The 18748-nt window shown below is 36.0% G+C and overlaps 1 protein-coding gene across 11 annotated transcripts in view; it reads left to right on the top strand.

Annotated features, from left to right (window-relative positions):
* HACE1 (HECT domain and ankyrin repeat containing E3 ubiquitin protein ligase 1) overlaps nt 1-7102 on the top strand; it is a 127570-nt gene extending 120468 nt beyond the window's left edge. For 9 of the 11 annotated variants that reach the window (XM_055260030.2, XM_055260004.2, XM_055259995.2 and 6 more), the window contains 2 exons: nt 5151-5264; nt 5799-7102. In XM_055260030.2, coding sequence (XP_055116005.1) covers nt 5151-5264; nt 5799-5901 — 217 coding nt within the window. In that variant the 3' untranslated portion in view covers nt 5902-7102. Of the gene's footprint in view, nt 1-4063; nt 4118-5150; nt 5265-5798 lie in introns of those variants that run through there. The other 2 variants (XR_008653598.2, XM_055260015.2) reach the window with 2 other exon arrangements.
* Nucleotides 7103-18748: the final 11646 nt, after the last annotated feature.

The following is an 18748-nucleotide window of genomic DNA, read 5'->3' as shown; positions in this document are numbered from 1 at the left end:
GCCTCCCAAGTAGCTGGGACTATAGGCGCCCGCCACCATGCACAGCTAATTTTTGTATTTTTAGTAGAGACGGGCTTTCACCTTGTTAGCCAGGATGGTCTCGATCTCCTGACCTCGTGATCTGCCTGCCTCGGCCTCCCAAAGTGCTGGGATTACATGTAGGCGTGCGCCACTGCCCCCGGCCCATTTTTACTTTCATATAATTTATTTTATATAGTTTTTTGTGTGTGGTATGAATTACCTATCTTTATTCTTTGGTATTCCACAATCATTTTTAAAAATTCAGTTTTAAGTGTTGTTTATATATTAGGGGTATTAACTCTGCAAATAGTTTTCTTGGTTTATCAAAGTTAAATATAGAGATTTCCATGTAATTTAAATTTATAACTTGAAAGTTTTAAATTACCATATTGCCAAATTGATTATCATTACTTTCCTTTGTGGTTTTTGTAAATTCTTCCCTACTCTTAAGATTTTATATATATGTTTATATAAATTTTTTAATGTAAGTTTTTATAATTTCTGTTTTTACATTCCGATTTTTAAACCATCTGGACCTTATTTTGGTTTATGTTGTCAAGTATATTTTTCTAAATGGTTTATACTTCAACACCATCTAGTGAATTATTATATTTTCCCCATGATTTGTCAGTATGAGTCTTTAAGATGCAGAAATCAGTTATTCAAGTTTTTTAGTACTAAGTTGTCTCTTAGGTGGCTGCTCCTATAGGGTAAAACACTAGCATTAGTAATATACAAGGCTTCTCCACTTTAAATAGTACAGTCATTGTTAGCAATGCTGAAAACAGGTGTGCTATTTATTATTTAGTTATGAAGTGTGGCAAATCCACACTTGAATGGAGGTGAAAGATGTGGGTGAAGAGTAGAAGCCAAGGAAGCTGACAACACAGAGCTAGCTTCGCCCTTGGACTGAAGAATCCACCTTTCAACATTGAGTGTAATTAGAGCTCTATATTTTGAGTTCAAACTGAGAAAGTTTTAAGCTTTTTAAAATCTTAAATTTTACCTCGAACTCCCAGTCATTAGTATAGGTATAGTACTTGTTCAAAACCAAAAGTATAATTTTTTTTTCTTTTTTAATTTTTGGAAAATTCTGATTCTGTATTAGTTTATATTTAGATACTGAAGTATCTTTCTACAGGTCTGTAGTATAATTTAGTGCAACCTTACTGAAAAATCAAATGTGTTCCAATTGTTGAACCAAGAATTAATACAAAAAGTGATTTTTGAATATTTTTATAGTATTGACATTAATATTTTGTTGCTCTATAAGGCTATCTTAAATGTTTTACTGTTTCATTATCCCTTAAGAATCAGACTTGATGATTTCTTTTTTTTTTCTTTTGAGAAAGAGTCTTGCTGTGTTTCCCAGGCTGGAGTGCTGTGGCACAATCTCGGCTCACTGCAACCCCTGCCTCCCAGGTTCAAGGGATTCTCCTGCCTCAGCCCTCCCGAGTCGCTGGGATTACAGGCGCCTACCACAACACCCAGCTAATTTTGTATTTTTAGTAGAGATGGAGTTTCACCATGTTGGCCAGGGTGGTCTTGATCTCCTGACCTCAAGTGATCCACCTGCCTCGGCCTCCCAAAGTGCTGGGATTACAGGTGCGAATCACTGTGTCCGGCTGATTTCTTTCTTTCTTTTTTTTTTTTTTTTTTTTGAGATGAAGTCTTGCTCTATTGCCCAGGCTGGAGTGCAGTGGTTGATCTCAGTTCACTGCAACTTCCACCTTCTGGGTTCAAGCGATTCTCCTTCCTTAGCCTCCAGTTACAGGTGCACACATCACTTCGCCTGGCTAATTTTTGTATTTTTAGTAGAGACAGGGTTTCATCATGTTGGCCAGTCTGGTCTCTGCTGATCTCAAGTGATCCACCAGCCTCGACCTCCCAAAGTGCTGGGATTACAGGCATGAGCCACCGCGCCCGGCCAATTACTTTTTAAATAAAATAGAAATATGCCATTTTTGTTTACTGTAATTTTATACTGTATAATGTAAGTGTCATAATATTCAGCCAAAGACTGTTTTATTTATTTTTCTCATATATACTTATGCCTGATGAATTATGATCTTAACATGATCAGATCTGATTATATAAGTATGGGGCCAGCCGTATTTATTCATAGTGTAGGAAAGGGAATAAGGTTTCAGGAATGGTTTATCAGCTTATAGAATAATTTTAATTAAGATGTTAAAACTAGAGGATCTTCTGAATTTTTAACTTACTGTTCAAAATGTACTTGTGTGGAGGACATTAGATTGATCATATTGATATTGAAATACTGTGCTATAATTTGTATAAAAATCAATGTCAACATTTATTTTCTCATCTTGCCTTGATAAAATAGTTACATTTAATTTGAAATTTGACATCATAGGAAATTCAGAATGGCTTGATTTTTATCCCTTTTTATGTTTGGTCACCTTGTTAATTTTTTAGGCAAAAGTTAAATCTATAAATTAACTAATGTTGAATTTTATTTCAACTTAAAAAGAGATATAGCCAGGTCTTCTGTATATATTCTCTTGCTATTAGTAGGAATTGTTTATGCATTAGTGTCTTATAAGCAAGATTCGGGCATACTCTTAATATTGCCTTGGTTTACTAAAGTAAGCTGAAGAATTTCATCAGTAAACCAAACCAGACGACTTCCCAGATAGAAGAGAAAATTGCTGTTTTTAGGGATTCTTTCATATTGGATTGTTAAATGTTTTTTTCCCTGTGGATGTGCATCATGTACATATCAGTGATTTCAAATAGACAATCCTGGTGCATATTTTCAACCGTTTGTGTTTGTGTATGTGTGTGTAAATGCATATCATAAAATTTATCATTTAAACAATTTTTTAAGTGTACACTTTTGTGGCATTAAGTGCATTCGCGTTAATGTGTGACTGTCACCACCATCCATCTCCTGAATTTTTTCATCTTTCCCAGCTGAAACTGTACTCGTTAAACACTAACTCCCCATCCTCCTTTCCCACCTGCCTCTAACAACCACCTATTTTATGTTTACGAATTTGACTACTCTAAGAACTTCATATAAGTGGAATCATACAATATTTGTCCTTTTGTGATTGCTTTATTTCACTTAGCATAAGGTCTTCTAGATTCATCCATTTTGTAGCACATATCAAAATTCCCTTCCCTTTTAAGGCTAAATAATACTCCCTTGTATATATACACCACACTTTGCTTATCCAGCCATCTATTGATGGACACTTGGGTTGCTTTTACCATTTGGCTATTGTGAATAATGCTGCTGGATGCGCAGATACTTCCTTGAGTCCGTGCTTTCAGTTCTTTTGGATATATACCCAGAAGTGGAATTTCCTGATCATATGATAATTCTGTATTGTAATTCTGTTAATTTTGTTGAGGAACCTGCATACTGTTTTCCACAGAGACTGCATCATTTTACATTCCCAGCAGCAATTTCTCCACATCCTTGCCAATACTTGTGATTTTCTGTCTTTTGTTTTTTTGATTTTTTGCTGATAGTCATCTTAATGAGTGTGAAGTGGTTTTGATTGGCATTTCCCTAGTAAATGGTGATGTTGAGCATCTTTTCATGTGCTTATTGGGCATTTGTTTATCTTTTTTTGGAGAAATGTCTATTTCAATTCTTTGCCCATTTTTAATTGGGCTGTTTTTTTTTTGTTTTTTTGTTTTTTTTTTTGCTATGGGAATTCTTTATATGTTCTGGATATCAATTTGGTCGTGTTCAATAAATCATTGCCAAATCCAGTATTATGAAGCTTTTCTCTTATATTTTCTTCTAAGAGTTTTATAGTATTAGCTCTTACATTTAGGTCTTCAATCCATTTTGAGTTAGTTTTTAAGTAACTTAGTGTAAAGTAGGGGTCCAACTTCATTTTTGTTGTAGTGAATATCCAGTTTTCCCAACACACTTCATTGAAAAGACTGTCTTTTCCCCTTTGAATGTTGTTGGCACTGTAGTTGAAAATCATTTCATTATGTATGTGAGGGGTTAATGGCCTCTATTCTGTTCTACTGGTTCATATGTCTCTTTTCTTGGCAGTATCACACTGTTTTGATTACCGCAGCTTTGTAATAAGTTTTGAAATCAGGATATGTGAGTCTGCCACCTTTCTTCTTTTTTTTCTAGATTGTTTAGGCTATTTGAGGTTCAACTTTTTTTTTAAGTGAACTAAACTATGCTTTATGTTATAAATCATATTTTTAAGGAAGTATTTTAAATTTTATTCAGATGTTTGCAAGTATGTATTTAGTAATCTATACACTAAATGTTCCTTTGTCATTATTCTAATTGATCCAAAAAGCACTACAGCACCTCATTTTAAAAGCAATAGAATGTTTTTTTTTGTATCAGTTTAATCATGGTACATACACAGGCAAACTTTAGAAGAAATATTAATTTTCTTTTCGATGTATATAGAACTTGAGAAGTTATAATTACATCCTCTGCAGCCATGTACCCAAGATTAAATTTTCTACTGATGTGTTACGCATTATATGTTAGCCTTCCTATGGCCTCATTATGTTAGGCGATGTTTGAAAAATATATTTGGTATTCTGAATATCAAATAAAAGAGGAACATAAAGAATTTTTCAGTTTTTCCACTATAAAAAACAAAACAAACTTTTAGGGCCTAGATATTTTTCACAAACAAGGAAATCATTTGGATTACATGTCAGAGCATTTATTGCTTGAATTAGTCAATCAAATATTAATCTATTCAACAAACATTTAATGAATGTCTACTCCAGGCATTTTGCTAGCCCCAGGGATATAGATGTAAATATGACTTGTTTGGTCCCTCAAATCAGCCCCACTTCAATAGAGAGCCACATGAAAGCAAATAATTGTAAATGTAGAATGCTAAATGCAATATTGAGGTATGTGCTGTGGCCAATTGCAAGCATAGTATAGCTTATGGAAATGTGGAGGGGTGTCTCCATGGAAGCTTGCTAACTAATCACAAAGCAACTTACAGTAATGAATTGGAGTTTCGTAGACTAAAAAAATGTCATGTTGTCATTGTCCTAGAGTTGGATATATTCCTATTCGAACTTAGAACTTGAAATTTATCTGTCACAAATATCTTTTTTTCATGATTACAATGTATTAAGATATAAACTCTTAGTTCCAGGGTCCCACATGGTGGGTTTGCTAATATCATGGGTGGAAGTGGATTGCAAAACTTTACAATCGCTGCTGTGCCATATACTCCAAATCTTTTACCAACTTCAAGCACATGGTATGTTGACTTGGTTTATTTAAATGCTTTACATGTTGTTTTGATTAATTTTGAATGATCAGAGGTCTAACTGTTGCTGCATTGAGAGGAAAACCTCAGCTGTGATCTCTCTCCAGGATTTTGGAATCACTGATAAGTAATTATGTAGTTTTTTGTGCCCCCGTTTTTGGTAGGGAAAATGAGGAAACCCTAACTCCCTACAATTTAATTGACTATAGTTCAAGTATCACTAAAGTTACACTATCATAAGTAGCACTGAGTTACACACCATCACTTCAAACTAAATTGCCCTATTGCTTGTTTATTTTAAGCTGAAAGGAATGTATTTTCTTCCACTGCATTTGCATGCTGAAAGGAACTGCAATGCAGCAGATTTTTTCTTCTTTTTAAATACCACTTTAGGGTTTTTCAATCTGAATGCAAATTTGGGAGGATGATTTTATGTTAATTATGAGTAGTGCTTTCACTGCTAGACAAAACAATCAGAAATTGTATAGATTTCCTGTTTAATGGTGGTTTATTTTTCTTTTAAAGCATCAACATGCTCAAGTTACCTGAATACCCAAGTAAAGAAATACTCAAGGACAGACTTCTTGTGGCACTACATTGTGGCAGCTATGGTTACACAATGGCATAATGAAGTCTGGAAAACTCATCTGACTACTGATGCACAATTCAGAATGGCAGAAGTAATTTGGGAAAATGTCAACAAAAAAGCAGCCTAAATGCAACCCATAGGCAGGGCTGATGCTTCCAATTTATAAAGGATCATCAGGTTTTCTGTTTCTCTCTTTTCCCTTTTATGTTTTCTCTGTTTGTGATACAATTAGAAAATATAAGATCACAGTAGATTTTATTTTTAAAAATGCTAACTGAAAGTAATAGAGACTGTCCTTTTTCATAATTAGTTTTATCCAAGATTGTATTAAGGCAAAATCTGATTCTACATTCCACCTCTGCTATGTAACTGTCTTGTTAAAAGGGTGTTTTCTCCTAATTTCTGATATATGAGGTCATCCAGCTGGTGTGTTCTTTTGCATGTAAAGTGCCATTTATATTTTAGAAAACTATTGTATAGAATGGATTAATTTAGATTGTCTATAAAGCCACAAATATGTATTTTCCCAGAGTGTATTCTATATTGCAATTTTTTTTAGCATTTTAATATTTTAATATATATTGTAAAATTTAGACTGATGATACTAACAGTTGATGAAATGACATCTAATTTATATATTAAAGCTTACACTATGTTGTATGAATTATTTGCATCTTTCAGTGGCCAGTTTTCCGTATGTATATATTATGGTCTCAATGTTTTTGTTATGCCTCGTTTTAATTTATAATGAAGGTAAAATTAAAATGTATTTTACCACATTTCTTTTCATTACTTTTATCTGTGAGCTCTGACACATCTGAAAAAGTAATCTGATGTGCAAATTATAATTTAAATATGTTAATTTTTTTGCCTCTTAAATTTGCTTTTCGTCATTAAAATGTCAAGTTCAAGTGATATGTGCCTAATATCACTTGGGTGTTGGGTTTTTAAATTTTTGGGTGGTTAATCAGTTTTATTTTGAAAAGACGTACTTGAATAGCTACAGCATATGTTTGAACAGGAAGTAGGAACATGCATACACGAAGAAATGCTAAAGGAAGGATTTGTAATGTTTAGGATCTTCCCTTGGAAACTAAAAGTAGAATATTAATGACATTACTGTTCGTAGAATGACATATGCAGATTTTCTCATAAGCAGTCATTATGTTTGTCAGTAATGTTTGAGAGACATGTAAGTTGAAAGTTTTGCTAAATTATAAAGCTCCTTTAATTCATTGGTTTTGGTTCTCTTGTTCTCTTGTCTTTTCTAAATGTTAACAAAATATATCTTAACAGATTACATGAAATTTAGGAATTATCCATTAGCTCTAAAATTAAGATTCAGATGCTTTATTTATGGTAACTGAAGCTGATAATGTTTTATGTTTTGATTTTTTGAAATTTAATTGTAGAAGTCACTGCCTTCTGAGTTTTCAAATAGATAGCCACCTTTAATATTACACTGCTTATAATACTAATGTTTACAGATATGTTTCTGTTTATAACCATACAATACATTGGCTTTGTCATATTAGTTTTTTTGCAAGTAGTTATTTAAAAGAGATAGATAATAAAATATTAAATAACTGAGCGTGGTGGCTTATGTCTGTAATCTCAGCATTTTGAGAGGCTGAGGTGGGAGAATTGCTTAAGCCCAGAAGTTCAAGACCAGCCTAGACAACATAGGAAGACCCCATCTCTACAAAAAAATAAAAATAAGCTGGGCATGGTGGCATGTGCCTGTGGTCGGAAGGCTAGGTGCGAGATCGCTTGAGCCCAGGAGGTCAAGGCTGTAATGAGCCATGATCATGTGACTGCACTCCAGCCTGTGAGACTTTGTCTCAAAAAATATATATATGTATATATTCATATACATATATGTGTGTATATACATTCATATACATATATGTGTGTATTCATATACATATATGTGTATATATATTCATATACATATATGTGTATATTCATATACATATATGTGTATATATATTCATATACATATGTGTATATATATTCATATACATATATGTATATATTCATATACATATGTATATATATACCCATATACATATATGTATATATATACCCATATACATATATGTATATATATATATACCCATATACATATATATAAAATAGTATTTTAACCGTGAATTTGAATATTTTAAAATATAAATCTGGTTATTTCAGGATTTATCTTTTCACATTTTTAAAATAAGAGTGTAGTTAATATAAAGAGATTTTACAAAGATTAAAAATACTATTTAGAGGTAGCGTCTTTCTAATTTACTCCATTCCCACAATTTCTTCTATATGTAGATGGATATGTTGAATGCAAGGTAGTATAGAAAAATGATTAGATTTTCTCCTTTGGGAAAAAGAAGATTATATTAATAGGAAAATGACTCAATTCTTAAAACATAGTAGTTTCATATAAGGAAGAAAACAGAAATAAAACACTCGAATATAAAGCAAGGGAATGTATTATAGGAAACTGATTAATGAAACTATCTGGGCAGAGTAGATTAAGTTATCCACATAGTTTGAGGGGATAGTTATTAACTACATAGTTAATAAAATCCATTTTTGTGTTAACCCCAAAACAAAATGTAATAGAAGGAAATCCTAGCCTGGAAATAATCTGCTGAACACAGCCTCTACTATTCAGGCAGCCTTTTGGGTATCAGGGGAAACGCAAGCTTTAAAGGATAGGTCACAATTTGGAGGCCCAGGAGATGATTCCTACTCACATGTTTTGTTTGTCATACTGTTTCTAAAATTTTGAATGAGTTATCAACATTTTACAAAACCTGAAGATTTCATGTGGAAGTCAGGAGTTTTGGGTCCTTTTGAGTAGTGAGACAATCTGACAATATTGGGTGCGTGGGTGCATATTCCTACAAAGCATTATTATTACTCTGGAATTGAGTAAATGCTGCTGCTTTGAATAACTAAATGCCTTCTCCAGTTTGCCATTTCCTCCTCTCTCTCTCTCCCCCCCCCCTTTTTTCTACCCTCTTTTTTTTTTTTTTTACTCTGTTGCCCAGGCTGGAGTGCAGTGGCATGATCTCAGCTCACTGCAAACCCCTCCTGGGTTCAAGTGATTCTGCTCCTCAGCCTCCCGAGTAGCTGGGATCTTAGGCATGCACCATCACACCCGACTAATTTTTGTATTTTTAATAAAGACAGAGTTTCATCTTGTTGGTCAGGTTGGTCTTGAACCCCTAGGGACCTCAAGTGATCCGCCCACCTCAGCCTCTCCAAAGTGCTGGGATTGTGCCACCACACCCGACCAGTTCGCCATTTTCTTAGCCCAGCATGCTTCACTACTCTATGTTATCTTCCTGGCCATTGAAAGCATTGGAGTCTGCTTTAAAGAATCTATGTTGATCAGAAATGTTCCCTTAGATTGTAAATTGGTACAGATTCTTTGGAAGGCAATTTGGTAGCACCACCAGATTTTTTCAATGTACTCATAGTCTTTGACACACAAATTCTAAGAATTTATATCTTAGGGATCCACTTGTTCATGTATATAAGGATATTTGTCTAATAATATTCATTGAAGCCTTGTTCATGATAGAGGAAAACAGAATAACTTCAGTGTCTATCAGTAGGGGGCTGACTAATAATGTGTTACAACCATAGAATAGAATACTAATTAGTATATATAAAGAATAAAATGGATCAATACATACTGATATGTAAATGTTTCTAAGGTATAAGTGAAATAAAGTGTATAGAAGAATGACTAATGTGAAATAGAATATATATGGGATTATGTGCAACAAAAATTTCTGAGGCGGTGAATAAGAGACTATTGCTATATCTGGGAATGAGTTGTATAGTGGGATGGACTTCTCGCACTTCGTAACTTTTTTTTCCCTGTTTCTCCAAATCATATGCCTATGTTATTTTCTGTATGATATATATATATATATATATACACACACACACACACATCTAAATCATATGCCTATGTTATTTTCTGTATGATACATATATATATGTATCATATATATATACACACACACATATATATATAAACATCCACTATCTTTAATCCAGAAAAGAAGTATCATTAATAGGTTTTTTGAATCTATAAAGTGCCATAAACAGTATTTTATGTAGTGATAAACAGTATTTTCATAATCACAAAACTCATGATTTTGTTTAATGTGTTTAATTTAAAACAAGTTTATTTAAACTCTTTGTAAACAGTTAAAAAAAATAAAAGGAATGCTCTCTTGCCCACAAAGTAGTTTCCACGTTGCCTGATAATTAGGACTGTTTTTAGCTCTCTATACTTCTACCAACTAGAGATTTATGAACATTTCTCTCCCTTAACTTTTTTAAATAACAAAAGGGGTACTTAATATGGGAACATCTGCAAAACATAGATTAGTGTACGAACTGGTAAAAAGCAATAAATTATAATTCTACTACCCAACAATTGTGTTATATTTTCTTCTATAGCAATTCATTTTTTACACAGTTGAGTTCATAAAGAATATAGCATGTAGTATCTTCTTTATTTACTTAGCATTTTGTTTTAAACATTTTTCATCTCATTAAAACTTATTTAATTAAAAAAATGCTTTATCTAGAGATGGAGGTCTCTCTGTATATGTTGCCCAGGCTGGACTCGAACTCCTGGGCTCAAGCGATCCCCCCACATCAGCCTTCCTAGTGGCTGGGACTGCAGCTGCATGCTGTTGTGCCTGGCTTGTTTGTAAACATTTTGTGGAATGGTGGCATAATGTTTTGTTGTATGGATGCATCATAATTTACTTGACCATGTCTCTAAAATTAACATTTAGATTTCTAATATTGTTGCTTTTATAAATAACAGATAGCATCTTAAAAACTGCTTATAGTCTAGGAGGGATAATATTGTCTGGGTTATTTGTTGAAATGTCCATCAATTGCTCTGTGGTCATAGAATTACTACTTGAAGGCTCAAGAAAGGGGTGTTGGAAGGAGGAACCCTTTGGTAGGTAGGACAGTAGCACAGTTAGGGCTAAGTGCCCTACCAGAGTGTAAAAAGTTATAAAGGGAGCCCAAGCTGTGTGACGAAACTAAATTATTTTAATCATTGCCAACCTCCAGTCTACTACCCAAGAATGGGAGGAAACTCATCTTCTTTATGACACAAGCCCCATTCACAGGACTCAGCACTTGAGCACTTGCTATTATAATATATTGTATATAGTTCAGCTATGTCAAGGATCATTTATGCTCTTGTGAGCTGAACTAGGAACTTAGCCTTCATTTATAATGTTTCCAAAACTTAGACTTACAAGCTTTTGGAGTGCAACCCTTTTGTCAATTAGAGAGTGTGTAATAGTTGTCTTTATGAATAGGTACTTAGCTAATAATGAAATTTTGAGGCCAGGTACAGTGGCTCACGCCTGTAATCCTGGCATTTTGGGAGACCAAGGCAGGAGGATTGCTGAAGGCCAGGAGTTCGAGACCAGCCTGGGCAACATACCCTGTCTCTGTAAAAAAAAATATATAAAAATTTGGTTATTTTTACCACAATTTAAGATACATCAGTGTGTATCAGTAGTCAAGATTTTTTCATGTGAAACATGTTTCTATGTTCTCCTGCATTTCCACAGTTCTTAGACAACAAAATTCACTTTTAAGGTTAACAATAGCAACAGAAATTCCAATGTTATGGTTTGTTTTAAGCTATTTTAATGTGAGCAGGTATCTGTTAGAATGTCCTTGGTAAAAGTCTTAGTTACTGAGTTATTGTAACCTGCCTACTGGTCTGGTGTAAATTGGCACATACTTATTTCTTCAATTTATAATTAGTGCCTTCATTTTACAGGTGAGAAAATTGGAGACCCAGAGAGGTGGTGACTTGTGCAAGGTTTCTGGGATACTTGTTAACCAAATGAGAATTTAAAACTTAGACTTTCTGATTGTTAGTCCACTAGGGTTTCTGTTATTCCATGCTGTCTTTTTATGACATAAGTGCATTATAAAAAGACTTTTAGAGAAACACCTGCAGCCTATTAATAGTCATGTATGACAAGCCTGTTGAGAAACTATAACTTAATAAGCTGATACTTAAGAGTGATTAATAGGACTGTATTTCTTCTCTCTCAGTGTGCCACAACAAGCTAGTGTGGGTATTTTATCATCTCAAAATTAGAAAGAACAGATGTATTGTCAGATCATAGATCATGGGTAGTCATTAACTTTTGTTATCTTTATAAAAATGTTCAATTTCGAGCATACTTGGTGCTTCAAAATATATTGTGCATCTAATGTTGCAAAACCATTAAACTATAAACTGAGAATCTAATGACTATTAGTATATGTAGTACTTGTGTGAGTGAATCGAGTCTGTTTGACTGAAATGGAGAAAGTGGTCCTGAGTGGGTGCTGGACATATAGTTAGTGCAGAAAACTTTTCAAATCAACAAATTCCATTGAATGCCTCCCATGTACTTAACCCTGGTTTAGGGACTGTGACCCAGTATTTACCCTTAAAGGAAATAAAATTCACTTGGGTAGGTGAAAAGTATATTTGAAACAGTTTTAAAAACTGTGCAGTATAGCATATGTTTAGGTGTAAAAAACCAGCTACAGAGACATTGGCGCGGCGGCTTGATGTAAACTCTGTGTCCAGTGCAGCTTCAGATACCTGGCTTAAGTGAATTGCTACATTATTCTCTAGATTGAGACAAGTAAGTTGATCAACCTGTTGATTGAGCAAATAAAAGGATAAAAAATGATAACCATAGTAAAATAAGGCTAATGCGTGGCAGTCATTCATTAAATTGTTCTCAAATTTTTCATTGGTGAATTAATAGTTTGCTCAGTTCTAGCTTCTGGTCATTCCTTGAGAATTCGATATCCTGGTGGTTTTCATGATTTGGAGACTGTTATGTGTTCATATAGCAATCATATTTGGAGATGGCTCTACATTTTCCTCAGAAGATTGGCTTCTTGAAAGAGGCTTATTGTAGGAGTGAGGAGGAGTAATTAAAATGCTGTGTGTACAGTATTCCTTTATATAATATTTCTGTTTTCCTAATATCTAGGAATAGAGAAAAAATAATTTTGTATTCAAATTCCAAGATTCTATATACAGTGGCCTACTTTACATCTTCACTTGGATGTTTTTTTTAGGAATCTCAAACTTTAAATATGTCCAGAGAGGAGCTCTTGTTTCCTTGTGGTCAGCTGCCATCTGTCACCCCATCCCAATCTTTCCTGTCTCAGCAAATGGGTACCACTTAATTGCTCCAGCCAAAAACTGAGATGATGACATCTTCTCTTCCTCTCATCTAGTACATCCAACCCATCACCAAGTCTTGTTGAACTTTTTAGTTCAACAAGTATATATTTTAAATTAGCCAACCCTTATTACCCTTGTCCAAGCCACCCACCTTCAGTTTCTCAGACTGCAATAGTCTAACACAAAAGAGGGCAATATAGCACCATGGCTAGGAGCACAGACTGAGGGGCTAGACTACCTGGATTTGAACTCCAGCTTTGACACTATTAGCTGTTGTCAAGGGCTCAGCTGAGCCGGGAGAGAGATGAGCTGTTAGGTGCTGGAGTAGCCAATTAAAACAAGCCAAAAATGAAAGAGTTAAGTCTTAAATCACTGTGATGGGATAAGCAAGAGGCTAAAAGGGGAGAAGGCACCGACTTCCTGTTCGATGTCCCCCAAGGAACTGTGCACTGGTTGAGGATTAGGTAGATAAGTACAGACGTGGGGTCATCTCATTGCTGAAGGAGCCCCTGTGGTTTTATGGACTCGGGTTGAGTACAGTGAATGAGAAGTTGGGGAGGAGGGTGAAGGGGGAGAGCTGGGAGTTGAAAACTACCGGGGACTGAGTCAAAGTGGGGAAACGTGTTTTCAAGCCTCCGCCACCATCACTCCCCTCCCCTCCCCTTTTGTTTGAGAAGGAGTCCTGCTCTGTTGCCCAGGGTGGAGTGCAGTGGGGCCATCTCGGCTCACTGCAACCTCCGCCTCCCGGGTTCAAGAATTTCTCCTGCTTCCACCTCTCGAGTAGCTGGGATTGCAGGCATGCGCCACCACACTCAGCTAATTTTTTTATTTTTAGTAGAGACCAGGTTTCACCATGTTGGCCAGGCTGGTCTCAAACTCCTGACCTCAGGTGATCTGCCTCCTTGGCCTCCCAAAGTGCTGGGATTACAGGCGTGAACCACCGCCCCGGCCCAAGGTTTCCCCTTCTTAAGGAGGCTTTGACAGAGAAGAAGATCTTTGCCGGAGGCCTCAGATAAAGTGACTTAGGAAGGAAGGTGCCTGGGCTAGTAATGCAAATATGTTTGTATAAGAGCATCGCTGGGCCAGGCGCGGTGGCTCACGCCTGTAATCCCAGCACTTTGGGAGGCCGAGGCAGGTGGATCACCTGAGGGCAGGAGTTCTAGATGAGCCTGGCTAACATGGTGAAACCCCATTTCTACTAAAAAAAAAAAAAAACAAAATTGGCTGGGCGTGGTGGCACACGCTTGTAATCCCAGCTACTCGGGAGGCTGAGGCAGGAGAATCGTTTGAACCCGGGAGGCGGAGGTTGCAGTGAGCCGAGATCTCGCCATTGCACTCCAGCTTGGGCAACAAGAGCGAAACTCCGTCTCGGGGGGAGAAAAAAGAGCGTGGCTGCCCGGAAATTTCTGAGTTTTACTGCAGCTCCCTCCAAAGACTGCGGTCATTTGCTGCGCACCAAGTCCAAATCCACAGGTTCCACAGGGCCCACGGCAGAACTCGAGTATTCACAGATTTTGAGATCCTTGGGGGTCCTAGAACCAGTCCCCCACAGATGCCGAGTGTAATAGAATACTATTCAGCAATGTAAAGATACAGGCAACAACATAAAAAAACGTCAAAAGCAAGACACAAAAGACGACATACTCTATGACATTTTAGAAAAGGCCAAATTACTGGAACAAAAACCAGATCAGTTTTCATCAGGGGCTCAAGATTAGGGGAGTACTTTATAAAAGGACACGGGACTTTTTAGAATGATGAAAATGTTCCATATCTGGATCATAGTACTGGTCACATGGCTGTGTGCATTTGTAAAAGACATCAAACTAAACTTTAAAAAGGTGAAGTTTATTTCTGGCCGGGCACGGTGGCTCACGCCTGTAATCCCAGGGGAGGGATGCGGAGGCCGAGGCGGGTGGATCACGAGGTCAGGAGATTGAGACCATCCTGGCTAATACGGTGAAACCCCATCTCTACTAAAAATACAAAAAATTAGCCGGGCGTGGTGGCGCATGCCTGTAGTCCCAGCTACTCGGGAGGCTGAGGCAGGAGAATGGTGTGAACCTGGGAGGCAGAGCTTGCAGTGAGCCGAGATCGCCCCACTGCACTCCAGCCTGGGCAACAGAGTGAGACTCCGTCAAAAAAAAAAAAAAAAAAAAAAAGGTAAAGTTTATTTCTATAAATTACACTTCAAGCAAAAAAAAAAAAAAAAAAAAAAAAAAAAAAGAAAAGAAAAAAGAAAAATCTGTCTACTCAATTCACAGAAAAGGCCTGGAAGTTTCAGAGGTATATAGAGGGAAAACATGAGCCATAAGCTGGAAAAGGAAGTTCGTTACATCTGTCTGGCAGGACTTCTGTGCATAAAATATTAACACCTTGTTAATAAAATTATTAAGTAAAGCAGTCTCTTTAAGAAATGAGACCTACACGCATATAATCAATTGATTTTAAACATGTTCATTACCTCCCAAAGTTTCCTGCCGTCTCTTTATTATTACTTTTATTTTTTGTGGTAAGAACACTTATCCTAAGTTCTACCCTCTTACCAAATATAAGTATACATAGGATACTGTTAGCTATAGACACTACATTGTCTGGTAGATCTCCAGAACTTATTTATCTTGCATAACTGAAACTTTATATCGTTTGACCATGATTTCCACATACCTCTCACCCCTGTGTTAGTGCTTTTTTTGTCGTATGTCAGAAATCTTTTTTAAAACATTTAGTCATGAAGATGTTTTCCAATATTATCTTCTAAAACATTTTTGGTTTTCCCATTTAGATCTATAATCCACCTGGAATAGGTATTTTTATATCTTTTGTGAGGTAGGAGCATGTTTCCTGTGTATTGATTGATTGACCTGTCATCTATTTAGTGTCTATCTGTGCATGGGTCTGCTTCTATTGTGCTGCCTTGGTCTATTGTCCTTGTATGGTCTCTTAATTACTATAGCTCCATGAGTTAGTCTAGGTATCTAGTAGTGCAAATACTCTTGTCTTCTTTTTCTTTTTGAGATCTTGCATTTCCATAGAAATTTTAGAGTCAGCTTGCAAAATTGCAGAAATGATCCTGTTTTACAGTGAGACTTACAAAACATTTAACGAACAGCCAATTCAAATTATTCCATAAAAGAGGGGATGTAGAAAAGTGCTGACTCATTTTATGAGGCTAGGGCAATTCTGATTCAAATTCCAATAGGATAATTTTTAAAAACTACATGCTTATTATGCTTACAGATATGCTTATGAAAATTCTAGTGAAATATTGGCTAATTGAATCCAACAATGACGAATTAGGTTTGAGTTCACAAGTATATGATGGTTCAGCATTGGAGAATCAGTGTAGTCTGTTACTGATACATTTTTGGAATAGGGAGAAAAATCCTATGATTACATCAATTGCTGTAGAAATAAACACTTGATAAAACTTCAGCCCCTCTTGTTAATAAAAACTATAATAAAATTCAAAATGTAAAGGCATTTCCTTGATTTTATAAAGACAATATATCACAAATTCTTCAGCAAATATCTTGTTAATGGGGAAACTGCCCTTCTCATTAAGATCTGTTTAAGATTGTTACTAATTGACATAATACTGAAGGTTTGACCAATGCTATGATGTGAGAAAAAGAATTGGTTATCAGGATTGGAAACGAAGAGATGAAATTGAAATTCTTTGCAGATGTTATGATTTTATATATATAAGAAATATGTGGAATGAGCAGACTGTTGGAACTGTTGGGAGATAAGAATGATAGCATTCATCTTTATCAGCAGTAACCAAGCAGAAAATGTAATTGGAAATTAGATACTACCTATAATAGGGGTAAAGCTGTAAAGTTTCTAAGAAATAACCTTTCAAAGAACACACACAAAAAAATCTACAGATAAAACCTTGAAACTACTTAAAGGAATTATGGCCTGAGGGTGGGGAAAAACATAAATAAGACTCCAAAAGCACAAACCTTAGGGTGAAAATTGATTACTACAAAATTATGGGTTTTTTTTTTCTCACTTGAAGGATATCACAAAGTTAATAGAAGATGGCAGATTGGGAAAGATATCCATAATGTCTAAGTCCAATGAGGGGTTAACATACAGAATGTATAAACAAATCTTGCATAGTGATAAGAAAGACAGGAAACTTGATAGGCAAATGGACAAAGGATATGGCTAGGCATTTTATAGAAAGATAAGTCTGACTGGCTAACAAGTATGTGAAAAGATGCAAATCAAAAAAGGCGAGTTTAAAATAAAAATTAGAAAATACCAAATTTTAGTGAGGATATAGCACAATGAGAACTCTTGAACCAGGCTGTCTAGAGTGTTAACTAGTAGGGCCATTCTGGAAAGAATTCTGAAAAAGTTTAGTGAAATTCAGTATGTATGTACCTATGACCCAGCATCTCATGCTTCGTATTTCCCAGAGAAATTTTACACATGTTCATAGGGGGACACTATTATTTGTTTATTGTGGCCTTATTTATGGTAAACATTTAGATTGCCTCCAGTTTTTACTATTAAAACAATATTGCTGGCCGGGCTCGGTGGCTCAGACCTGTAATCCCAGCAGTTTGGGAGGCCGAGGAGGGTGGATCACCTGAGGCTGGGAGTTCAAGACCAGCCTGACCAACATGGAGAAACCCCATCTCTACTAAAAATACAAAATTAGCCAGGTGTAGTGGCACATGCCTGCAATCTCAGCTACTCGGGAGGCTGAGGCAGGAGAATCACTTGAACCCGGGAGGTGGAGGTTGCAGTGAGCCGAGATCACACCACTGCACTCCAGCCTGAGCAACAAGAGTGAAACTCTGTCTCAACAAACAAACAAACAAACAAACCACAAAAAAACCCCAATATTGCTTTGAATATTCTTATACATCTATATACGTGCCAGAGTTTTTCTGGTGGAATTGCTGAGTCATAGTTAATGTACATCTCCAACTTTAATAGATGATCCCAATTGTCTTCCAAAGGGGTGATACTCTCTAGCAGTGTCTAAGAGATGTGGTTTTGCTAGATTCTTGCCAGCACTTGAGACTGTCAGATGTACAAAATCTTGCCAATACAGTTGGTGTCAAATGGCATTGCTGTATATTTTAATTTTCATTTTCTCGATTATTAAAAAGTTAAGCAGCATTTTTATAATTTACTGGCCATTTGTGCTTCATTCTATGAAGTGCTTTGTGGCAAAAAATATAACCTGTATGATATCAATCCTTTAAAATTAGTTGAATTTTGTTTCACGGCCCAGAATGTGTTCAATTTTTTTTTTTTTTTTCCTCGAGACAGAGTCTTGCTCTGTTGCCCAGGCTGGAGTGCAGTGGCATGATGTTGGCTCACTGCAACCTCCACCTCCCGGGTTCAAGCAATTCTCCTACCTCAGCCTCCTGAGTAGCTGGGATTACAGATGCCCACCACCACAACCAGCTAACTTTTGTATTTTTAGTAGAGACGGGGTCTCACCATGTTAGCCAGGCTGGTCTCGAACTCCTGACCTTGTGATCCACCCGCCTCAGCCTCCCAAAGTTTGGTGATTACAGGCGTGAGCCACTGCACCCGGCCGAATGTGTTCAATTTTTATAAATTACTGTTGCAGCTTGAAATGCTTCTCCACTCTTTGAGTAA

This window comes from Symphalangus syndactylus, chromosome 2 (genome assembly GCF_028878055.3).
Source record: "Symphalangus syndactylus isolate Jambi chromosome 2, NHGRI_mSymSyn1-v2.1_pri, whole genome shotgun sequence".
Lineage (NCBI taxonomy): Eukaryota > Metazoa > Chordata > Mammalia > Primates > Hylobatidae > Symphalangus > Symphalangus syndactylus.
Note: the sequence above shows the minus strand (reverse complement) of the source record. Positions and strands in the feature narration are given on the sequence as shown.